Genomic DNA, 24,735 nt, shown 5'->3' on the forward strand with positions numbered 1-24,735 from the left:
GGCTTTTCACTTGTTTTATTATTAAACAACTCCGCAGTGCAGCATGAGGACTCATACCACTAGACAGAGCTAGAGGACGACATTTAGGCAGTCTCTTCCTTGGCAATGCGGTCCTTCTTGAGTGGTCCCTGTAGACAAAAGGACAAGTGGTCAGTGGCAATGCATATAGAGTTTAATAAGCAGCCTCAACGCTATCTGTGGCTCCAGGGGTGATGTTCCCAGAGAGTGAACAGGGAACAGCAAAAAAATGATGCCGCTCCCCTGCCTCACTGAAGTTTGATCTAGCACCTGAATGGAACCCAAATTCATACCAAGAGTGAACCAGGTTACGATAAGTGCACTATGGGCATAGGGGACTGAGCTGCAATGCCGGTTGTATGTGAACTAGTGGGTCCACTACATTGATCCAGGGGACTTGTGAAACAGAGTGAAGCCATTGGAAGAGACAATTAAATGTCATGGAAACTGAACGCACCATGAACGCCTTCTTCTCCTCCACTGTCTGGAAGCGGCCGTGACCAAACTTGGAGGTGGTGTCGATGAACTTGAGGTCGATCTTCTCCGTGGCACGACGGCTAGACTGCACCAACAGAGACTGAAAAAAGGAGCATATATTTGTTTAAATATACAGATTAGTGATGCATCCCTTTAACGGGCCATACAGGACAACATTTAGCACATTGTCCATCTGGTATGAAACAAATGCCCTGAAGTCAATACACGCCAGAACTCTACATGCAACAGGGCCAGCACACGGCCATTAGTTTCATCGGCCAAGGAAGGGAACTAGCCGTATTTAATATGTACCTATTCAGTTCAGCCAACTTACAAGTACCTAAATGCCAACTGACAATGCATTGGAATATGCATTCATAAAATGGAGTTCTTTCCTCACCTTACGCAGGGTTAGCACCCTCTTCTTGACTCCAATTGTGCAGCCCTTCAGCATGACAAAGTCATTGGTCACTTCTCCGTAGTGGACAAAGCCACCCAAAGGGGTGATGCTCTTGTTGGACAGATCGTACTCGGTGGCGGCGTTGTTCTTCACCAGCTTGCCGTCCTTGGTGTGGTAGCCCTGGCCGATCTTGTAGATCTTCTTGTTGATCTCTGTGCGGTGGTGGTAGCCCTTCTGACCAGCGCGGGCCACGGAGAAGGCCACACGGGAGGGATGCCAGGCACCGATACAGGCCACCTTACGCAGACCACGATGGGTCTTACGGGGGAGCTTCTTTGTGTGCCAACGGCTGGTGACACCTAAAGGGGAAATTTCAATGTTTAGTAAACGAGAACTTGGCATGAATAACTGAAGCTTGGTTAACTAGTCATTAGCGGGTTGTGGTCTCAGAAGGCAACATGGAATGCATCCTCATGCGTGTCAGACGCCATGCCTGACGCAATGTTCCGTGGTCTCACACAAAGCCCTTAAGACACATACCTTTGTATCCGTGACCCTTTGTGACACCGATTATGTCGATCATCTCATCCTGGGTGAAGACATTGGTGATGGGGATAGACTGCTCCAGCTTCTCACGGGCCCAGTCCACCTTGTCAGAGATAGAGCCTCCATTGAGCTGCACCTCCATCAAGTGGGACTTCTTCTGCCTCAGGGGCAGCAGCCTCATCTGGATGGGGAGGAGAGAGGCATGTGAGCCTGCTAGTCCTGGGACAAGTATAGCTAGTACAAACACCATGTATTCAAACCAAAATTAGGTTAAATGTGATCCAGGGGACATAGTCTCAGAAGGAAGGCAGCATGGAATGTATCCTCATGCGTGTCGGACGTCATGCCTGACGCTGTGTTCCGTGGTCTCGTCACAGACAAAGGGAGATCTGATTGATTAAAACTGTGGCATTGCAGGGAGCGTATTCTATCCTGCTAACTCACCTGCGTGTGGGCGATGATGCGGACGACCTGGCAGTACTTCTTCATGGAGGCAAAGTCCTTCTCCAGCTGCTTCTTGCCCTCGTCATCCTGCCACTTCTTGCAGTACTTTGTGAAGGCCTTCTTCTTGGACTTATACCTGAGAGCATGCAGCATGACCGGAGGGTAGGGGAGAAGAGGCACACGGGTTGGCACAGGTCCTTCATAACCCCAGGGGGCCAGCGGAAGAACACTGCACTCAGCTGCTCGCCCAGCCTTCACAGGGGCGAAGGGGGCAGTTACAGCTTCAGAAGGGTTTTCGGCTCATGACGCAGTTTCTAAGCGCTTTCCACCGGCCAGAGGAGCCTGGAGCTCATCAGGCCACGAGGCACCTGAGCGGAGCTGCCACCAGGGGGGGCACCGGATGTTAAGACTCACTCACTGAAACACCACATATTTTATGTCGAGCAACATGCTTCAAAGCTCATATTTAAACGTAATTATACACTATCCAACCAATAGTCAAAATGTTTGTTTAAATACCTATTCTTTTCACGTGTATAATGACTCACCAGTTCCTGTAGAAGCGACGCTTGCACTCATCACTGATGTGTTCAGCGAAGATGGTCTTGAAGGAACGCAGGCCACGGGGGGTCTCGACATAACCAACAACACCCACCACAACCATGGGAGGAGTCTCCACAATGGTCACAGCCTCAACCACTTCCTTCTTGTTCACCTCTGTAGGAAAATAGTCAGGTATTAAGGTTAGTAATACAGGAGTTCTACGGTAGACTTACATTGCATAAGTTCAATGCTCAACGACTGCGCTCAGTGCTCGACATTCATCAAGGGTTAGACCCAATATGTCCGCCCGTCGAGGGGCTCATCACAGGCAGAAAAAAAGACAAACAGTAATGCAAGACCAAAACTAATATGGCTTGGTTATGTATTCATAAATCCCACAGCAATATTCACCCAGTCAATTAAACAAAACAGAATGAAGCCAAATACTCACTTGAGCCAGGTCTGTCGACTTCACGCACGATGTGAGTCATGCCAGCCTTGTAGCCAAGGAAGGCAGTCAAGTGGACTGGCTTGCTGGGGTCATCCTTGGGGAAACTCTTCACCTTACCACGGTGACGTCTGCTCCTCTTACGGGGCAGGAAGCCCAAGGATCCGTGGCGGGGAGCCGAAAATTTACGGTGGGACTGTGAAAACAACGCAATTCAGCACATTGTCCATGAGGTATACAAAACTATATTAACGCACTTGAGTCAGTATTCCAGAACTCGACATTGGTTGGCCTCGTGCTGTTCCTGTTCATTCTGTCCGCCCGTCGAGGGACTCGTCACCCATATTCAATGCAACCTCACTAAATAAATCCAAATTAAATAAATCCCAACTGAAGGATGTAAACAGAGTCTTGGAATAAATATGTGTAACGGTAGTCGTTAGAGGTTCGGAGGACCTTGACTAGCTACTGTTGGGCGGGCTAATGGGTCAGGCCTCATAAGGCCCGTTATAAAACAGTAGAAATTTAACTTGCACGTTGTCAGTTTCAAACCAGTTTGATGAACTAACGTTACAAAATGTCTTTGAGTAACGAAGCATGCTAGGCCTCAAGTGTATCAGCCATTTTAAGTTACCAGTATGCCAACGATTACTTCATACATTCATTCTGTAATAATCTAAGAACATGTTATTATGGTAAGGTCTAACATACAACTATTAATTACAGATGACACATCTTACCTATTTACTTAGAGGGGGAACATAAGGTTTAAGATGCAAAACGGATTGAAAACGCAAGTCTCAAATAAGAAAGACGAACTCACCATTTTGTCTCAGAGCCGATTGAAAAAGAGGCCTATGTAAGGGGTATGTTTGGTATTTATACAAGGACGTGACCCATCACGTGATTAACGTCGCCAACCAGCATCATGGCTCCGCCTTCCTGCTGTACAAACGCTTGCTTCAAAATCTAGAATTCCACTGTAACAGAAATGCATCAGCTAATAGATAGGGCAAAAGCTCTTGATTGGTGCAACACCTTTTTTATTTTACAACTGTCCATCTCAACTTGTTCTCAACTAGCCTACCTGGTTAAATAAAGGTGAAATAAAAATAAATAAAAAAACAGTAAAACCAGTCAGAGCATATAAAACATTCTATACATCCATGTAAGGTACACAAGAAATAATAAACACACAAATTGAAGATCAAGGCAACAACTCAGTTCAGTCCAGTAGCCTAGTTAGTAGAACTCCAGATCTTTCTGAAATGCTGAAAAAAAATCTAATGAACGTTCTTCAAAAAAACTATATTGAGCCCAGGTCTGCCCAGGTCTGAAATGGATCAACAGAAAACCTGCACACATTCAATCATGTAAAAATATAAATAAAAAGTATGTCAACCCCTTTTAGATAGCATAGTCAATTTGCCAACTGTTTTGTCTGAAGTATTTCAGTTGATTGAATAACATGTACCAAATTAACTCATAAAACCCAGTTCTCATCCTAGGGGAATGAGCCATGGTAACCCACCTACATGGTATTTATTCCCATCACAAAAATGGACATTGAATAGTAAGCTACCATTGGTCAGATGACAAATCAATATGAGAGAATGCTACATTAAGAATATCCACTCATCTCAGCTCAGCCTTGCATTTGGTCTGGGCTAGTAGCTGAAGGGAAGGTCTTGATTGAATGGATTACTTTGCATGCAGTTTATTTTAGGGTTGTTGTTAGAAGTGTTCTCCCAGGTATGAACAGCAGGGGGCTGTACTAGCAAAGATGAACACTTTTAGTGTGCAAGGAAAGCATGCTAAAGTCTGAATAAGCCTTAGGTCACAGGGCCGTTCCCCCACAGTTCTGAATTTAACTAATGGACACATTCATGGATACACTTATGACAGTATTTACAGTTGTAGGAGTAGCCTCCCTGTGGGCCAATAGAAAGGGCTAGAAAACAGCAAAAAAAAGCCCATTCCTCAACTTTGTCTGAATTGAGAGACAGAGACTCCTCCAGGGTGATTTGAAGCTCAGGTTTCTAGGTGCAAAGTCTTAACCAGGAGCAGTCTTGCACAGCGTGCATGTCAGCGTGCATGTGAGCATGCATGTGAGCATGCATTGGCAGTCTCTTCCCATTCTGCCACAGAAGAAGGTAGCCAACCCTGCTTCTCCACACACACAGCCCCTCAGCAGGCCTGTTGCTCTCGGTCAAGGTTTATCTTCTGGAAGAAGATCTTCCCAAACTCATAGCTGCTGATCATGACAGCACAGGCTGGGGCAACTTTGATCACCCTGGGTAGGAAACCTGAGGGGGATAAAGATATACAATTTACCTGATTTAGTCCTCCATTCAGACTGCTTACTATAACAGCGCTTCAGGCATTGCAAATATATACTTTTTATATATCCTTTGGACTTACCTGCAAAGAGCCCCCTGTATCCCGATTCAGCCAAAATTCCCCTCATGATATGCCATGTGGATGTGGGATTCTTCCAGTGGTGGGCCGTCAGAGCCCTCTTTCCTCTTGGTTGCACTGCTTCCAGCCTCAGGTTGAGATTTGGAGGGCTGGTCTTTATGTTAGATCTTTTATCCAATCATATTTGCCATCATGTGTTTGCCAGGGGTCTAAAATCTGCCCTCAGGCCTTCAGAATCAACAGTGCGGGCGCTTGTAGTTTAAAGTGAATGGAAATTTAAATTTAGTGTCAACCAATCAGCTTTAGAGTTGGCTATTGTACGCCTGCTGGCTGGCTCCAGTGTTTCACAGGAGCCAGCTAGCAGGCATAGTGCGTGCACGTCTTTTGATTGGATAACCAATATTGAGAGGCAGGTCCTATATGGGCAGGTATATGCAAACCTCAGAACTAGGAAACTGAATTTGATAAACTAATTAACTTGCGTACTACTAAGCTGTTTTTTTTAACCCACAATGGCAGAAGGAGGAGAAGATATCGATTTGGTCGAGGTTATAATTATAACGCCATTCTCAAGACAAACTTTTCAAGAAAAGTTAGACATTGTCAGGAGAGGTCACCCGACGCTACAAAGCCTGTCACAGGCGGGAAAGGGGTTCGTTCGCCACTTTCAAAGTTCCAACTACGAGCGCTATCAATGGCTCACAGGCTCCGAGAAGCACTGCAAACTGTACTGCTGGGAATGCCTATTATTTGCAAGTGATAGATTTGGTGTTTGGAGCCACACTGGCTTTGCAAACTTGAGTTGTCTAACCAAGGCAGCAATGAGACACGGCTGGACACTTACAAGCAATGGTGCTTTTGAAAACTTTTGGGGACACCCGAGTGGATCTACAGCTCAACGAACAAGCGCGCAGGGCAACGGGAGCTGCACAATGAAAGGGTATTGTACTCTTCCCCTGCAATTCTATGAATAAAAATGTCAATTTCAAGGTGAGGCAACGCCTGGTTTTATACTGCGTTTCTTTCTAAATGTATAGTGTCTAGAGCCATGGCATCATAATGATGGAAATAAGAGGTGGATTAATTCGGGTGGGACTGTGTAGGACCTCACTGAAGGCCCAGGCCCCAGGCCCACGGCACGCCACTGGATTCTTCACAGGGACTAGGAGGAAGGGGAGAAAGACAGATATTTAGTGGGCAATCCTACGTTCTATCAGAGAGACAATTTCAGACGTGAATGGCCATATGGGTACATAAGACCCTGTAATTACACATCTCCCAGTGTCTCTATCTCTCCCAGTTGGATCTGTCTTCGTGTCTTCACCACGTCAAAAGGTAGAGTCATGATGGCAGCAACCTGGGACAGAAGACAATAGACACACTCTCTATAAGCAATAGCCAGTGAAATCAACAGCAATACCCAGTGAAATCAACATAACTTACCCCCTGATCTATTGATCAGCAGTACGTTATATAACTAGACAGGTGAAACACTAAAAACAGGCTTTAACCAGGGGGTCCACCTGTTATCAATTATCAATAGTCTGGCCCGGGTCTCTGCTGGCCCAGGTCTCTGCTGGTCCAGGTCTCTGCTGATGATTGCCCAGGCAGAGAGGTGTGTAAGGAGGGAAACACCTGCTGCAAGGTCCCCTCAGATGGCTATAAATGTTGCCCAATGTATAAGGTATGTATGGGGTGGTACTGTTGATACTGTATAGTGGTCTCTCTATCCAGCATGGCTCATGAAGAGGGAGTAATATAGTGGTCTCTCTATCCTGCAGGGCTCATGAAGAGGGAGTAATATAGTGGTCTCTCTATCCAGCATGGCTCATGAAGAGGGAGTAGTAATATAGTGGTCTCTATCCAGCATGGCTCATGAAGAGGGAGTAGTAATATAGTGGTCTCTATCCAGAATGGCTCATGAAGAGGGAGTAATATAGTGGTCTCTCTATCCAGCATGGCTCATGAAGAGAGAGTAATATAGTGGTCTCTGTCCAGCATGACTCATGAAGAGGGAGTAATATAGTGGTCTCTGTCCAGCATGGCTCATGAAGAGGGAGTAATATAGTGGTCTCTCTGTCCAGCATGGCTCATGAAGAGAGAGTAATATAGTGGTCTCTGTCCAGCATGGCTCATGAAGAGAGAGTAATATAGTGGTCTCTCTATCCAGCATGGCTCATGAACAGGGAGTAATATAGTGGTCACTCTGTCCAGCATGTCTCATGAAGAGGGAGTAATATAGTGGTTTCTCTGTCCAGCATGGCTCATGAAGAGGGAGTAATATAGTGGTCTCTGTCCAGCATGGCTCATGAAGAGGGAGTAATATAGTGATCTCTCTGTCCAGCATGGCTCATGAAGACGGAGTAATATAGTGGTCTCTCTGTCCAGCATGACTCATGAAGAGTGTGGGATCAGCTCCCACACAGGCCAGTCAAAGCCCTTCTCTGTCCCATTACTCTAATGGTGGAACCAGTTTCCCCCTGATGCTCGGACAGCAGAGTCCCTTTTTATTATTGTATTTTACTACTAGCACTAACTTTGTGATCTCTGTGCAGTGTGGGAGCAATGAGCCATCTGCAATCTTTTTGGGCTCCAACTCTATTCAAATTAAAGGTTCAGCAGGTTCATGGGGAAAAGAAAAAGACCCCAAACTGTTTCTATTAGACAAAGTGCTGAGATCTTGATTCACTGTATTATCTGAGTTCACTGACAAAAGCCTCTGTCCATAAATGTGTCTAAGGATGTGTCCACGAAGCACTCTGAATGAATAAGGCTTTTTTATGTACAGTATAGGAATTTTTATTTAGAATTCATAAAGAGCAGCCATTTTACAAGGCTGGATTACATAAAACCCTAAGTGGAGGAGAGGAGATACTGACATTACCATGAAGCTACATTGAGTCCTACTAGCCACACACACACTTGGCAGTTTTTTATGTTTTGGGAATGGACGTTCTCCCTCTCTCTTCCATCTCTGTCTCTGTCCCTCCCTCTCTCACTTCCTCCATCTTGTCTGGCTAACATACTTGTCCTTAATTTGCCTCTCCTGCACAATCTCTCATTATCTGTCCCTCTGTGACTTACACACTCACATACTATCTCCTCCCTTCGCCAACCCGTCTTCCCCATTGACTTACACTTTGTTTTGTTCTTGCTATCACCATGCCTCTTCCCGCTTATATGCCCCCTCTCCTCTACTTTCTCATCTCTTTCCTCTTCCTCTCGCTCTCTCTCTGTCTGTCTCTCTATGTTCTCTCTCTCTTCTGTTGTTTTAGCTTGCTTTCTCATGAATGCAGAACATCTCTCTCCCTCTTTCTCTCCTTCCCTCCTCATCCCTCCCTCTCTATTTATCTCTCTCTGTCTTAGAATGCAGGATATGTGATGAAAGGAGGGAAGTGCTGTTGACATCACTGAAATCTAATTGACAGTGTGGCGATGGTGTCCGTCCATACAAGAGTCCCATCTCACTGCGGGGGAAGATGCATTTGTGGGCCACACTCCTAATGAGCTCCTTACCACTGGATTCTCTGTGGCTTCAACAGCCATCCTCTCTTCATCCCTCTATCCCCGTCTCCCCATCCTGACAGTGGAGAGTTCAAGTCTGGAGTGGCTAGACGTGCCCTTGAAGAGTCAAGTCCTTTCTTGGCAGGCTAACAGAGCTGGACATTCCATGGGGACGTCATGGAGGGTTAACTCTCAGCACCCACCGCAGTGAGAGGAGAGCAAGGCTCCGGCTACACGGCTCGCATCATAGGCTGGATTTCCTATGCTCTGTCGCTGAAGGTTACAAAGTGTCATATCTGAAATAGAGCCAGAGGAGGGAGAGATTTCTCACACTCTAATTGTGTGTGTGTGATTTACTCTCTCTACCCTCCCTTTCGCTGTTTCTCCCCTCTCGTACTGTGTGTCAATATCTGCATTTTAGCATGCAAGAAATTAGCCTCTCACTCTGAGAGTGTCTCCCTCTACCCTTCCATTCCCTTATCTCTCTCTCCCTCCCAGTGCTGTGTGTGTGTGTGTGTGTGTGTGTGTGTGTGTGTGTGTGTGTGTGTGTGTGTGTGTGTGTGTGTGTGTGTGTGTGTGTGTGTGTGTGTGTGTGTGTGTGTGTGTGTGTTGTGAAGCCGGAGGAACATATTGTCTCCTTCTGGCTGGGAATATTAAGAGACCATACTCTTCTCTGGGCTGTCTTTGTGTCTAAGTACAGCAGTCTCCAAGGTTACATAACCTCGCATCAAATCAACAATGACCTTTGTCTGACTTTAGCAGCTAGTGTTCTGGGACAGAGCACCCTATGGGACCGTCAGGCACGTCACCTGAAGACTCGCCTCTCATCCCCAACAAACAGGCCACCGAGAGAGAGAGAGAGAGAGAGAGAGAGAGAGAGAGAGAGAAAAATATAGGTTCCTCGTGAAAAATCAGTAGCAGAAAAGAAACAGGTTCCTCATGAAGAAACAGTAGCAGAAAAGAAACAGGTTCCTCATGAATAAACAGTAGTAGAAAAGAAACAGGTTCCTCATGAAGAAACAGTAGTAGAAAAGAAACAGGTTCCTCATGAAGAAACAGTAGCAGAAAAGAAACGGGTTCCTCATAAATAAACAGTAAAACCACTTTTTTTAAGGCAGTGGAGGAAATGGGCCATGATGTCCTACCCATCCTGCACTCTGGTGGTGAGAGGCAGTACTTCATGCAGGGAGGAAGGGCACTCCTGCTCCTTCCTATAAGCTTGGGGAATAAAGGAAAGCTGTGTCCATGGGAACAGGCTTGGAATACTGATGCCACAGTGCAGGGGTGCATTGAAGCTGCAGTCTATTCTGGCAAGCTAAGGCCTTAGGTATTCTCATTACAGCTGTCCTCTGAAAGCCATCATCAAATCTTACCTTTTTGTCAGAACTGGGCTTACAAGGAACTCCCTGGCACTATTATTCGATTGTGAATATCTTAAAGATAATAATACAACATTGATCAAATAGCAGCAGTGAAATAGTCTCTCATCATGTCCACATTGCGTTTGTCACTAAGCTTGTCAAAGTCCCCAGTCAGTCCTTCTGGTCCCCATAAGGGATTGTATAATTTGTGACCCACTGCCTCTAAATGTTGAAAGTAAAGAGACATTAGACTAAAATGCACCATGAACTCCTTCTTTTCCTCCACTGGTAACGGCTGTGGCCAAACTTGGAGGTGGTGTCGATGAACTTAAGGTCGATCTTCTCCAGGGCCTCCCGAGTGGTCTAAGGCACTGCATCACAGTGCTAGCTGTGCCACTAGAGATTTTGGGTTCGAGTCCAGGTTCTGTCACAGCCAGCCGCAACTGGGAGACCCATGGGGCGGCACACAATTGGCCCAGCGTCGTCCGGGTTAGGGGAGGGTTTGGCTGGCAGGGATGTCCTTGTCCCTTCACACACTAGTGACTCCTGTGGTGGGCTGGGTGCAGTGCACGCTGACACGGTCACCAGGTGCACATGCAGTGTTTCTTCTGACACATTGGTGTGGCTGGCTTCTGGGTTAAGTGGGCATTGTGTCAAGAAGCAGTGTGGTGTGGTTGGTTTGTGTTTCAGAAGACACACAGCTCTCGACCTTCGCCTCTCCCGAGTCCGTACAGGAGTTGCAACAATGAGACAAGATCCAGTGCCTTGCAAAAGTATTCACCCCCTTGGTGTTTTTCCTATTTTGTTGCATTACAACCTGGATTTTTATCTGGATTTCATGTACATGGACATACACAAAATGTTCATGGACATACACAAAATACTCAAAATTGGTGAAGTGAAATGAAAAAAATGACTTAAAAAATTCAAAAGAATTTCAAACGGAAAAGTGGTGCGTGCATATGTATTCACCCCCTATGAGGCCCCTAAATAAGATCCGGTGCAACCAATTACCTTCAGAAGTTACATAATTAGTTAAATAAAGTCCACCTGTGTGCAATCTAAGCGTCACATTATTTCAGTATATAACAACAGTTCTGAAAGGCCCCAGAATCTGCAACACCACTAAGCGAGGGGCACCACCAAGGAAGCGGCACCATGAAGACCAAGGACCTCTCCAAACAGGTCAGGGACAAGGTTCTGGAGAGGTACAGATCAGGGTTGAGTTATAAAAAAATATCAGAAACTTTGAACATCCCACAGAGCGCCATTAAATCCATTATTAAAAAATTGAAATAATATGGCACCACAACAAACCTGCCAAGGCAAGGAGGGTATTAGTCAGAGAGGCAACCAAGAGACCAAATGTAACCCTGAAAGAGCTGCAAAACTCCACAGAGGAGAGTGGAGTATCTGTCCATAGGACCACTTTAAGCCGTAAACTCCACAGAGTTGGGCTTTACGAAAGAGTGGCCAGAAAAAATCCATTGCTTAAAGAAAAAAATAAGCAAACATGTTTGGTGTTCGCCAAAAGACATGTGGAGACTCCCCAAACATATGGAAGAAGGTACTCTGGTCAGATGAGACTAACATTTAGCTTTTTGGCCATCAAGGAAAATGCTATGTCTGGCGCAAACGCAACACCTCTAATCACCCCAAGAATATCATGTTTTTCATCGGCAGGGACTGGGAAACTGGTCAGAATTGAAGGAATGATGGATAGTGCTAAATACAGGGACATTCTTGGCATTCTGGTTTCAGTCTTCCAGAGAATTGAGATTGGGACGGAGGTTCACCTTCCAGCAGGACAATGACCCTAAGCATACTGCTAATGCAACACTTGAGTGGTTTAAGGGGAAACATGTAAATGTCTTGGAATGGCCTAGTCAAAGCCCAGACCTCAATCCAATTGAGAATCTGTGGTATGACTTAAAGATTGCTATACACCAGCGGAACCCATCCAACTTGAAGGAGCTGGAGCAGTTTTACCTTGAAGAATGAGCAAAAATCCCAGTGGCTAGATGTGCCAAGCTTATAGAGACATACCCCAAGAGACTTGCAGCTGTAATTGCTGCAAAAGGTGGCTCTACAAAGTATTGCCTTTGGGTGGGGGGTGAATAGTTATGCCTGCTCAAGATTTCTGTTTTTTTATCTTATTTCTTGTTTGTTTCACAATAAAAAATACTTTGCATCGTCAAAGTGGTAGGCATGTTGTGTAAATGAAATGAATATAAACCCACAAAAAAAAATCAATTTTAATTCCATATTTTAAGGCAACAAAATAGGAAAAATGCTAAGGGGATGAATAATTTCACATGCCACTGTACCAATTGGATACCATGAAATTGGGTAGAAAAAGTGGTAAAAAACTAAATTATAGCAGAGGCAGAAATGTGCTGTTTCATATTTCATAAAGCCCTAAGAAGGTACTTCAGAGCAGATGGAGAGATTCTTCCAGAAAGAGGCCATTACCTGAACAGTTGACCTCACCTCCATTAGAAAGGCAGGGAGTAATTAGTTCTGTATTTTACAGTGTTACTGGCAGATTTGGAGAAAGAAGTGATATTGTGTATAAGAGTGCTGTAGGTGTTGGGACTGGACGTATCTGTGCTTGCGCTGCAGTGAGGGTCAGTGCCTCTGGAGGTTATTATTGTAGTAGGATGTCCCTTGTAGGACATGCGAGGGTTAGGTTAATAAACAGACTGGAGCTAGAACCTCATTGTCGCGCGTCTTTATTTTAGATCATACTACATGGTGTCAGAAGTGGTTTTAAAATTCACATAAACGTGAAAGAGGTACCAAGTAAATCATACATTCAGGCTGTTTCAAAGCAGGGAGGGCACAGTGTTGGAGATAAAACAGCGCATATCATTATTTTGCTAGCTAACGAGCAAGGACTAAGTTATGTTAGATTTGCGTCAATTCGAATCTGGTATCAGGATAAATATGTCAATGAGTCACAGACTGTATACTATGTATTTTTTATTAGCTAAGCAATAAGTGGTAAATGCAATTTTCGTATATACGGGCTCTCTGTCCCACCTCGCAGGGCAAACAGAGAACTGACTTGTTCTTGACAAAGATATAATAAAAATACCCTGCTTCCGAGCCGGCCTGTCAGAGTAGAGACTGGGCGTGGTTTAGACTCACCCAGCCTATCGTTGATTGTTGGCGCAGAGGCCGGTCCCAGCCCCCTAAGCGCTTCAGTAGATAGATGTAACTGTTGCTGTGAAGAATATCTATGCGCTCATGCTCGATACCGTACGGGTTATCTCGCACCTGGCTCCTGTTATCTAACAAAAGACCGTTTGTTCTCGCAACACTACGTTCTGAATGTGCCTCCCCCCCAAACTCATTGCACAGTTCCTGTCTTCATGTTATTCTGTATTTTTCCATCATGAGAAAGGCCCATGGCCCTGAAACTGTTAATAATGTTTCAAGTCAGCTATGTTGCAAAACACATACATACATCCACACAGGCCAACAGCAGATAATATTAATTCACATATATGGTAACGGGCTATAGTGCATAACACAGAATCCTCATAGTTACTGCTAATCAACATGTTGTAAGAGGAAGAAGCTGGCGGGATTTCAGGGTTTGCGACTCCAAGTTCAACTGCTGACGGATTTCACATTAGTCCCCCGGAGAATGTTGTTTGTATGGACATTCAAAACTGGCCTAAATGGATCAGGCGCTTTGAAAGGTACAGAGTAGCATCAGGCTTAAACGTGAAAAATGAGGCATTTCAAGTTAATACACTGATCTACTCTATGGGTGATGAAGCCGAGGATATATTAAATGCTTCAACGTTGACCGAGGAAGAGAAACGTAACTACATTGCCGTTAAAGACTGTTTTGAAACGCATTTTGTAGGGAGACCCAACATTATTTTTGAGAGAGCTAGGTTTAATATGCGCATACAGGAAGGAGCAGGGTGAAACCACCAACAGTTTTATCACAGCTGTTCACAAACTAGCAGAACAGGGAAGAGCTGATCCGAGATCGGATTGTTGTCGGAATAAGAAATATATCACTTTCTGAAAAGTTACAGTTGGATTCCCAGCTTACCTTGTCCAAAGCTGTAAACCAGGTTAGGCAGAGAGACACAGTAAAAAGACAGCAGACGATACAGCGCGACAGCAGCTCCTTGCAGAACGAAGAGAGTGAGGAAATACATGCATTTTCATACAGAGCTAAAAAAAAAAAAAAACGGAGGGGAACACAGAACAGAGACAGACGTGGAGAAAACAATCACAGACAGCACCAGTAGCTAGTTCAAATATTTGTCGCAAATGTGGGAAAGACTGCCCAGCAAATGATACGGAATGCAGGAAATGTCACAGGAGAGGACACTTTTCAGCTGTCTGTCAATTAAAGCAAATGCATGAGGCTTCAGAGGAGGTACAGCAGGACAGCATCTTTCTGGGAGAAGTAAAGGGAAACAATACTGGCGGGCATTCAGACATTAAACTCAATGGGGAGGTTGTGTCATTTAAACTAGACACTGGGGCAGCAGTAACAGCAATACCAACTAGGCTGTATAGCTATAGCAGAGATGGCCCTTTGCTCTCTACAAACAAAAAACTGTACGGGCCCAGTAATAACATTTTACTAGTGGTAGGGCACTTGGTGATTAAACTGGAGAGTAAAGACAAAAGTGCCATCCAGCCTGTCTTCGTCATTGACTCTCTAGCCAGACCGTTGCTGGGGCTGCCAGCAATTGAAGCATTGCAACTCATTGAGAGAGTGAGCGAACTGGAGGACCCAGGTGAGGTTTTCAAAAAGAAATTTGCAAAAGTGTTTTCTGGTCTAGGAAGGATATAAGGTGACCACAAAATCCGCCTGAAAGAGGATGCTGTCCCCTATGCCCTTACCACCCCCCGCCGGGTGCCTATCCCTTTATTGGCCAGAGTAAAGGAAGAGTTGGGGAGGATGGAAGACATTGGGGCGGTGTCTAAAATAGAGAGTCCCACAGACTGGTGTGCAGGGATGGTGGTGGTCCCAAAAGCCAATGGGGACATAAGGATCTGTGTGGACATGACTAAATTGAATGAGGCACTCTGCAGAGAGAGACACATCTTACCATCAGTGGAGCAGTCACTGGCTCAGTTGGGTGGCTCACAAGCCTTCACAAAGCTGGATGCCCGCTCAGGTTTCTGGCAGACACAGCTGTCATCAGAGAGTAGGGAGCTCACAACGTTTATAACACCGTTTGGCCGGTACTGTTTTAATGTTTTGCCATTTGGAATCGCTTCCGGTCCTGAGCATTTCCAAAGACGCATGTCCCAGCTGTTGGAGGGGCTGAGTGGCGTCATAGTCCATGCGGACGATGTGCTTGTGTGCGGAAGGGACAGAGCAGAACATGATGTAAAGCTCACAGCAGTTCTGACCCGACTCCAGGAGACTGGCCTGACACTCAATGAAAAATGCACTTTTGCACAATCAGAGGACTTGTTCTTGGGACACAAAATCAGTGCAGCTGGAATAGAGAAGGCCCCGAGAAGATCAGCGCCATCACAGATATGCCCAGACCCCAGAATGTGGCTGAAGTCAGGAACTTCTTAGGCATGGCCACATATGTGGGTAAGTTCCTCCCACAGTTCTCAGATACAACCAAACCTCAGAGACTTACTAGCCAAAGAGAATGACTGGTCATGGGGTCACATGCAACAGGTGGCGTTTGACAAAATCAAAGGAGATCTGGCCTCACAGAGAGTGCTGGCCCAGTACCGTCCCCACGCTAAGACAAAAGTATCAGCAGATGCATCATCCTTTGGGCTAGGGGCGGTCCTCACACAGATGCATCATCCTTTGGGCTAGGGGCGGTCCTCACACAGATGCATCATCCTTTGGGCTAGGGGCGGTCCTCACACAGATGCATCATCCTTTGGGCTAGGGGCGGTCCTCACACAGATGCAGGACAACATGGAGTGGATGTCCAATAGCATACATCTCCCGAAGCTTATCCGACACAGAGCAAAGATATGCTCAAGTGGAGGAGGTGTTAGCTATCACATGGGCATGTGAAAGGCTCAGCCAATAGCTTATTGGCCTGCAGTTTACAGCAGAGACTGACCACAAACCACTGTTGGCTCTGTTAGGGACAAAAGCACTGGACGACTTGCCTCCCAGAGTTCTGCGCTTCCGCCTCAGATTACTGAGGTTCACCTACAAGATGGTGTATGTGCCAGGGAAGGCACTGATCACAGCAGATGCACTCTCCAGGGCCCCAATTAAACGTCCATTATCAGAGGAGGAGCCATGTCTAGAGGGTGAGGTACAGGTGTCCATTAATGCAATAAGGGACAGTCTACCTGCATCTCAGACCAAACTGCAGCAGATTGCAGAGGAGCAACAACGAGACCACATCTGCCAACAGATAGTGCAGCAGTGCAAAAAGGGATGGCCCAGGCAGGAGGAACTACCTTAGCTGCTGAAGCCCTATTGGGTGCACCAAAGTGACTTCCACTGTAATGGAGACCTTCTCATGAAAGGACAACAGATAGTTATCCCAGAGACTCTACAACCAGAAATGCTAGACAGAGTGCATGATGGACACATGGGGATAACCAAATGCAGACTGAGGGCTCAACAGTCAGTGTGGTGGCTTGGTCTGAGTACTCAGATTGCCAAGCTAGTGGCCCATTGTGAGGTCTGTACAAAATGTCAACCTTGTCATCCGGAGCCAATGATGGCAACGGAGCTGCCAAAACGGCCATGGCAAAAGGTAGGGGCAGATATGTTCTATTGGAAAAATGACACTTATCTGCTAGTGGTAGATTACTACTCAAGATACATTGAAATAGCAAAGACACCCATAACCACATCAGCTGGTGTTATCAATGGATTAAAGTCTATTTTTTTCCAGGCAAGGGTTTCGCTGAGGTCCTGGTTACAGATAACGGTCCCCAGTTCTCTGCGAGCTCCTTTTCTGCTTTTGCCGCAGAATATGACTTCATACATGTGACCAGTAGCCCCTACCATGCACAGAGTAATGGTGAGGCAGAGAGAGCTGTGAAAACAGTCAAGGGACTGCTGAAAAAGAACAAGGATCCATACACGGTTCTGTTAGCTTACAGAGTTACACCACTGCATCATGGGCCGTCACCTGCTGAGCTCCTGATGGGCAGGAGGCTGCGTTCCCCATTGCCTGTCTCGCCGGCTCAGCTTAAACCCTGATGGCCTAACAGGAAGGCCTTCGCTGAGAGGGACAAACATCTGAAACAAACGCAAACTGGAGACTTTAATCGGAGACACCGTGCTAAAGAGAGGCCAGAGTTGACCGAAGGTCAACGGGAGTGGATTACAAACTCAAAGACGCCAGCAATGGTGCTGAGGAAAGCGGATGCCCCACGCTCCTATGTGATGGACACAGGCTCAGAAGAGGTACGAAGGAACAAAACACACCTCAGAGCTCTTCCAGATCTACCAGCCACACAGACTGAGGCCACAGAAAATGCACAAAAAGAGGGTGAAGGAGAGAGAATGCTCACAGAGCCACAAGCGCACCCAAAAAGGGATGTGAAGCCACCAGTGTGGCTGAAAGACTATATATGTGAAGAGAAAACATACTGCTGGGGACCATACCCAGCAAAAAGAGATTGTACCTAAGTTAATGTTCATACTGTGTGATTTAATACTTTCATACTGTTTCAGGATGGGAAGTAGCATGTTAGAGAATAACACTGGTTTCCAAATTGCATGCATGTTGAGTTCTGGGAGAGGGGAAGATGTAGTAGGATGTCCCTTGGGGGTATCCGTACCTATGTAGGACATGCGAGGGTTAGGTTAATAAACAGACTGGAGCTAGAACCTCATTGTCGCGCGTCTTTATTTTAGATCATACTACAATTATTACGCAACACAGGCCATCTCCATGACTCTCCCTCCAGACACTGTATCACTTCTTTCAGTGGATGCATCATGTTCATATCACATTCTTTGGGATTTGTTTCCCCTCCTTGGACCTCAACGACGAGAAATGCTTCCGTTGGGGAAAGTTTTGAAAAACTGAAATGTGCTATTGTGTGAACAATGCTCCAAAGACTTAAAGTAGCACTCCAGTCTCATTCTCACCTCATTGAACACCTGATTTATTTAACAAAAGGCACAACTCAATAGGTGGTCCGGGTATGTCTGAAACTGCACAAGTGGGGTTGTTCTCCATTGCTCTTCTATTGTTCCTCGAGCCAATAGACTTTCCATCAAACCAACTCCTTGAATGCCCTCCTCCTGGTAGTTTGCAGTTCTGTCTAAAAAACACTATTTTAATCCAAACATATTTGTTTACCCTTTACTGTGTGTACTTTACTGTCTTTATACTTGGGATATCACCTTAACAGGAAAAGTTTAAAAATCACTGGAGGACATCTTTAAGTTAATAGGAAATAAGGACCTTGAAAATCCTTCTGAAAATCAATTTTTTTGCAAAGGGTGCAGAATACTGTATTATGCAGAGATGTGTAGCGGGAGACGTGAGGGACGTCTAAATGGAGTGCGAGGCCCTCAGGGTCCTCCTCATTACCTGCTGAAGTGGAGGTGAAAGCACTTGAGTGGAAGGCTTAATTGCTGTACAGAGCTAGGTGAGCTCTGTACTGAAGCCAAATATGGGTAGAACACATGGACATACACAGTGTACAAAACATTAGGAACACCTGTTCTTACCATGACAGACTGACCAGGTGAAAGCTATGTTCCCTTATTGATGTAACTTGTGAAATAATTAAAGAATGATTTTTAAGCCTTGAGACAAGAATTGTGTATGTGTGCCATTCAGATAGTGAACGGGCACGACAAAATATTTAAGTGCCTTTGAACAGGGTATGGTAGTATGTGCCAGGCGCAACAATTTGTGTCAAGAACTGCAATGCTGCTGGGTTTTTACATGTTCAACAGTTTCCTGTGTGTATCAAAAATGGTCCACCACCCAATGGACTTCCAGCCAACTGTTGGATAAACCTGTCAATAATCAACTGACTGGCTTTGATGTTTATAGTATTCTCTCGAGTATGCAATCTGGCTTCCGCTCAGGTTATGGGTGTGTCACCATTGCCCTTGATTCTAAGCAACATTGTGCTATTTTTATTGACTTGGCCAAACTTTTGATACGGTAGACCATTCCATTCTTGTGGTCCGGCTAAGGACTATTGGTGTCTCTGGCCTGGTTTGCTAACTACCGCTCTCAAAGAGGGCAGTGTATGAAGTCAGAATCTCTGCTCTCAGCCACTGCCTGTCACCAAGGAAGTACCCCAAGGACGGTGCACTGTCCTCTCAGCACATAGCAAAGCTGCAGGTGTATGTATGTAGGTTAAATCTAGACTTGGTTTCTTCTATCGTAATCACTCCTCTTTCACCTCAGCTGCCAAACTAACCCTGACTCTGATGACCATCCTACCCCAGCTAGATTAGAGACGTCATTTATAGATTGGCAGGTAAGGGTGCTCTCGGGCGGCTAGATGTTTACCATTCGGCCAGCACAAGACCCACTGATTGATGCTTATTATAAAACAGTCTTAGGCCTCAATCCCCCCTATCCGGGGTATCTACTGCAGCCCTCATCCTCCACATACAACACCCGTTCCACCAGTGACATTGTGCCAAAGTTGCCACAAGAGGAAACATTCCCGACCCAACAAATTGAGGCTATTGAGGGCAAAAGGGTGTGCAACTCAATAGAAATGTTCTGTACACTTTGTATAGCCAGTTATCTAAATGGAAAATGACTTGCATTTAGAAAGACGTGGCTGTATACCTTCACGCAAAATGGTCTAAATCTGACAAGGAATTTATCTAGACATACTATCATCCTGATCAGTGCACTCTGGACTGTAGTGTTCTATCCCTTGAAAATCCAGACAGCGTGCCATATCACAATAGTCCAGTCACCTTCTCAGTGTTAATGGAATAAGTGCCAGGATGTTACCCTGACCAAAGTCCCATTACACACAAATGATTTTAGCAGAGCATTTATACAATGCGCACATCTTGCAGTGCAACTATGCAGGCAGCCATGCGATTCACAGGCCATCTATTAGCCTTTTGAACTGTACTAATTAATCACAGCTGTTTATTATTCACCAAGCTGTCATCTGCAGCTGACAGGCAGCGGTACAAGGCCACCAGTACTGCCCGAATGAACCATCATCCTTCAGCTCCCTCAAGTTGGGCAACCACTACAGTGAACTACAGGCAAGCAGTGCTTTATAAGTCAGCTTATTTCATGAGCCATGACAAGTTTGAGGGCTGATCATCAACAGGCAATACGCACGGCCAAAATGGACCGTATAAAAAGTGAACAATCACCTCAATTTTAAACTGCATTACTTGACTAAATTCACAGAAATGTGATTTAGAGGGACTCATCGAAAGCAAGTCTTAAGGGGTAGGTCAGTTGTGTGCATCTGTCCAGAGTCCTCGTACACCAGTGTCAAACAATAGGTGGTACAAACAGTAGCTACACAACTTTGTGACAAAGAAACTAGTCAAATTTTCCCCCTAAGGCTGCTGGGCTGTCAACTGTCCTACTTATCAAGACACAAATTGACCAAGACACATTTAGCAAATAAGCAATTCATTTTTTGTTGAACAAATCCCTGCATCAACCCAAATACAAGATCTCAATTTGCTGGGCCCACGTAGGCCTCAGATTAAAGTGTGAGATTATGCATATCATAAGAAACGAAAAAGGGCTTTTCACTTGTTTTATTATTAAACAACTCCGCAGTGCAGCATGAGGACTCATACCACTAGACAGAGCTAGAGGACGACATTTAGGCAGTCTCTTCCTTGGCAATGCGGTCCTTCTTGAGTGGTCCCTGTAGACAAAAGGACAAGTGGTCAGTGGCAATGCATATAGAGTTTAATAAGCAGCCTCAACGCTATCTGTGGCTCCAGGGGTGATGTTCCCAGAGAGTGAACAGGGAACAGCAAAAAAATGATGCCGCTCCCCTGCCTCACTGAAGTTTGATCTAGCACCTGAATGGAACCCAAATTCATACCAAGAGTGAACCAGGTTACGATAAGTGCACTATGGGCATAGGGGACTGAGCTGCAATGCCGGTTGTATGTGAACTAGTGGGTCCACTACATTGATCCAGGGGACTTGTGAAACAGAGTGAAGCCATTGGAAGAGACAATTAAATGTCATGGAAACTGAACGCACCATGAACGCCTTCTTCTCCTCCACTGTCTGGAAGCGGCCGTGACCAAACTTGGAGGTGGTGTCGATGAACTTGAGGTCGATCTTCTCCGTGGCACGACGGCTAGACTGCACCAACAGAGACTGAAAAAAAGGAGCATATATTTGTTTAAATATACAGATTAGTGATGCATTCCTTTAACGGGCCATACAGGACAACAACATTTAGCACATTGTCCATCTGGTATGAAACAAATGCCCTGAAGTCAATACACGCCAGAACTCTACATGCAACAGGGCCAGCACACGGCCATTAGTTTCATCGGCCAAGGAAGGGAACTAGCAGTATTTAATATGTACCTATTCAGTTCAGCCAACTTACAAGTACCTAAATGCCAACTGACAATGCATTGGAATATGCATTCATAAAATGGAGTTCTTTCCTCACCTTACGCAGGGTTAGCACCCTCTTCTTGACTCCAATTGTGCAGCCCTTCAGCATGACAAAGTCATTGGTCACTTCTCCGTAGTGGACAAAGCCACCCAAAGGGGTGATGCTCTTGTTGGACAGATCGTACTCGGTGGCGGCGTTGTTCTTCACCAGCTTGCCGTCCTTGGTGTGGTAGCCCTGGCCGATCTTGTAGATCTTCTTGTTGATCTCTGTGCGGTGGTGGTAGCCCTTCTGACCAGCGCGGGCCACGGAGAAGGCCACACGGGAGGGATGCCAGGCACCGATACAGGCCACCTTACGCAGACCACGATGGGTCTTACGGGGGAGCTTCTTTGTGTGCCAACGGCTGGTGACACCTAAAGGGGAAATTTCAATGTTTAGTAAACGAGAACTTGGCATGAATAACTGAAGCTTGGTTAACTAGTCATTAGCGGGTTGTGGTCTCAGAAGGCAACATGGAATGCATCCTCATGCGTGTCAGACGCCATGCCTGACGCAATGTTCCGTGGTCTCACACAAAGCCCTTAAGACACATACCTTTGTATCCGTGACCCTTTGTGACACCGATTATGTCGATCATCTCATCCTGGGTGAAGACATTGGTGATGGGGATAGACTGCTCCAGCTTCTCACGGGCCCAGTCCACCTTGTCAGAGATAGAGCCTCCATTGAGCTGCACCTCCATCAAGTGGGACTTCTTCTGCCTCAGGGGCAGCAGCCTCATCTGGATGGGGAGGAGAGAGGCATGTGAGCCTGCTAGTCCTGGGACAAGTATAGCTAGTACAAAGACCATGTATTCAACCCAAAATTAGGTTAAATGTGATCCAGGGGACATAGTCTCAGAAGGAAGGCAGCATGGAATGTATCCTCATGCGTGTCGGACGTCATGCCTGACGCTGTGTTCCGTGGTCTCGTCACAGACAAAGGGAGATCTGATTGATTAAAACTGTGGCATTGCAGGGAGCGTATTCTATCCTGCTAACTCACCTGCGTGTGGGCGATGATGCGGACGACCTGGCAGTACTTCTTCATGGAGGCAAAGTCCTTCTCCAGCTGCTTCTTGCCCTCGTCATCCTGCCACTTCTTGCAGTACTTTGTGAAGGCCTTCTTCTTGGACTTGTACCTAAGAGCATGCAGCATGACCGGAGGGTAGGGGAGAAGAGGCACACGGGTTGGCACAGGTCCTTCATAACCCCAGGGGGCCAGCGGAAGAACACTGCACTCAGCTGCTCGCCCAGCCTTCACAGGGGCGAAGGGGGCAGTTACAGCTTCAGAAGGGTTTTCGGCTCATGACGCAGTTTCTAAGAAGCGCTTTCCACCAGCCAGAGGAGCCTGGAGCTCATCAGGCCACGAGGCACCTGAGCGGAGCTGCCACCAGGGGGGGCAACGGATGTTAAGACTCACTCACTGAAACACCACATATTTTATGTCGAGCAACATGCTTCAAAGCTCATATTTAAACGTAATTATACACTATCCAACCAATAGTCAAAATGTTTGTTTAAATATCTATTCTTTTCACGTGTATAATGACTCACCAGTTCCTGTAGAAGCGACGCTTGCACTCATCACTGATGTGTTCAGCGAAGATGGTCTTGAAGGAACGCAGGCCACGGGGGGTCTCGACATAACCAACAACACCCACCACAACCATGGGAGGAGTCTCCACAATGGTCACAGCCTCAACCACTTCCTTCTTGTTCACCTCTGTAGGAAAATAGTCAGGTATGAAGGTTAGTAATACAGGAGTTAAAAGGTAGACTTAAATTGCATAAGTTCAATGCTCAACGACTGCGCTCAGTGCTCGACATTCATCAAGGGTTAGACCCAATATGTCCGCCCGTCGAGGGGCTCATCACAGGCAGAAAAAAAGACAAACAGTAATGCAAAACAAACTCATATGGCTTGGTTATGTATTCATAAATCCCACAGCAATATTCACCCAGTCAATTAAACAAAACAGAATGAAGCCAAATACTCACTTGAGCCAGGTCTGTCGACTTCACGCACGATGTGAGTCATGCCAGCCTTGTAGCCAAGGAAGGCAGTCAAGTGGACTGGCTTGCTGGGGTCATCCTTGGGGAAACTCTTCACCTTACCACGGTGACGTCTGCTCCTCTTACGGGGCAGGAAGCCCAAGGATCCGTGGCGGGGAGCCGAAAATTTACGGTGGGACTGTGAAAACAACGCAATTCAGCACATTGTCCATGAGGTATACAAAACTATATTAACGCACTTGAGTCAGTATTCCAGAACTCGACATTGGTTGGCCTCGTGCTGTTCCTGTTCATTCTGTCCGCCCGTTGAGGGACTCGTCACCCATATTCAATGCAACCTCACTAAATAAATCCCAAATAAATAAATCCCAACTGAAGGATGTAAACAGAGTCTTGGAATAAATATGTGTAACGGTAGTCGTTAGAGGTTCGGAGGACCTTGACTAGCTACTGTTGGGCGGGCTAATGGGTCAGGCCTCATAAGGCCCGTCATAAAACAGTAGAAATTTAACTAGCACGTTGTCAGTTTCAAACCAGTTTGATGAACTAACGTTACAAAATGTCTATTTAAAATGTATTTGAGTAACGAAGCATGCTAGGCCTCAGCGTATCTGCCATTTTAAACTACCAGTATGCCAACGATTACTTCATACATTCATTCTGTAATAATCTAAGACCATGTTATTATGGTAAGGTCTAATATACAACTATTAATTACAGATGACACATCTTACCTATTCACTTAGAGGGGGAACATAAGGTATAAGAAGATGCAAAACTGATTGAAACCGCAAGTCTCAAATAAGAAAGACGAACTCACCATTTCGTCTCAGAGCCGATTGAAAAAGAGGCCTATGTAAGGGGTATGTTTGGTATTTATAAAAGGACGTGACCCATCACGTGATTAACGTCGCCAACCAGCATCATGGCTCCGCCTTCCTGCTGTACAAACGCTTGCTTCAAAATCTAGAATTCCACTGTAACAGA

The 24,735-nt window shown here is 45.8% G+C and overlaps 1 protein-coding gene, 1 long non-coding RNA gene and 6 other non-coding genes across 9 annotated transcripts; all 8 read right to left on the bottom strand.

Moving 5' to 3' along the window:
- LOC118365652 (60S ribosomal protein L3) lies at positions 1-24,606 on the bottom strand. 2 transcript variants are annotated; one of them, XM_052491428.1, is made up of 8 exons: positions 24,569-24,606; positions 2,880-3,072; positions 2,434-2,602; positions 1,886-2,021; positions 1,436-1,622; positions 896-1,254; positions 476-595; positions 1-128 (listed from the first exon to the last, which is right to left on the bottom strand). In XM_052491428.1, exons 1-8 carry the CDS (start codon positions 24,569-24,571, stop codon positions 84-86), a joined length of 1,212 nt encoding a protein of 403 aa, XP_052347388.1. In that variant the 5' UTR covers positions 24,572-24,606; the 3' UTR covers positions 1-83. The 2 variants fall into 2 exon arrangements, with proteins under 2 accessions (XP_052347388.1, XP_035603910.2); XM_035748017.2 differs by lacking the exon at positions 24,569-24,606 and adding an exon at positions 3,700-3,749.
- LOC118365820 (small nucleolar RNA SNORA54) lies at positions 211-341 on the bottom strand. The gene has a single exon (XR_004821816.1). It is a non-coding gene; the product is annotated as a small nucleolar RNA SNORA54 (small nucleolar RNA).
- Positions 1,335-1,416, bottom strand: LOC118365829 (small nucleolar RNA U83B). Its single transcript, XR_004821825.2, has one exon. It is a non-coding gene; the product is annotated as a small nucleolar RNA U83B (small nucleolar RNA).
- LOC118365827 (small nucleolar RNA U83B) lies at positions 1,731-1,824 on the bottom strand. The gene has a single exon (XR_004821823.1). It is a non-coding gene; the product is annotated as a small nucleolar RNA U83B (small nucleolar RNA).
- LOC127914525 (uncharacterized) lies at positions 6,408-18,638 on the bottom strand. Its single transcript, XR_008088802.1, has 3 exons — positions 14,232-18,638; positions 6,566-6,651; positions 6,408-6,456 (listed from the first exon to the last, which is right to left on the bottom strand). It is a non-coding gene; the product is annotated as an uncharacterized LOC127914525 (long non-coding RNA).
- Positions 21,060-21,190, bottom strand: LOC127914557 (small nucleolar RNA SNORA54). Its single transcript, XR_008088885.1, has one exon. It is a non-coding gene; the product is annotated as a small nucleolar RNA SNORA54 (small nucleolar RNA).
- On the bottom strand, positions 22,188-22,269 carry LOC127914559 (small nucleolar RNA U83B). The gene has a single exon (XR_008088887.1). It is a non-coding gene; the product is annotated as a small nucleolar RNA U83B (small nucleolar RNA).
- LOC127914558 (small nucleolar RNA U83B) lies at positions 22,584-22,677 on the bottom strand. Its single transcript, XR_008088886.1, has one exon. It is a non-coding gene; the product is annotated as a small nucleolar RNA U83B (small nucleolar RNA).
- Positions 24,607-24,735: the final 129 nt, after the last annotated feature.

The sequence above is a fragment of the Oncorhynchus keta genome, chromosome 32 (assembly GCF_023373465.1).
Source record: "Oncorhynchus keta strain PuntledgeMale-10-30-2019 chromosome 32, Oket_V2, whole genome shotgun sequence".
In the NCBI taxonomy this organism is placed as follows: domain Eukaryota; kingdom Metazoa; phylum Chordata; class Actinopteri; order Salmoniformes; family Salmonidae; genus Oncorhynchus; species Oncorhynchus keta.

Excerpts from the sequence above, each read along its gene's own strand:
- LOC118365652 (XM_052491428.1), bottom strand. Across the intron at positions 1,255-1,435 it reads AAAGGGTCACGGATACAAAG|GTGTCACCAGCCGTTGGCAC; the intron begins GTATGTGTCTTA and ends TTTCCCCTTTAG. Across the intron at positions 596-895 it reads GGGTGCTAACCCTGCGTAAG|TCTCTGTTGGTGCAGTCTAG; the intron begins GTGAGGAAAGAA and ends TCCTTTTTTCAG.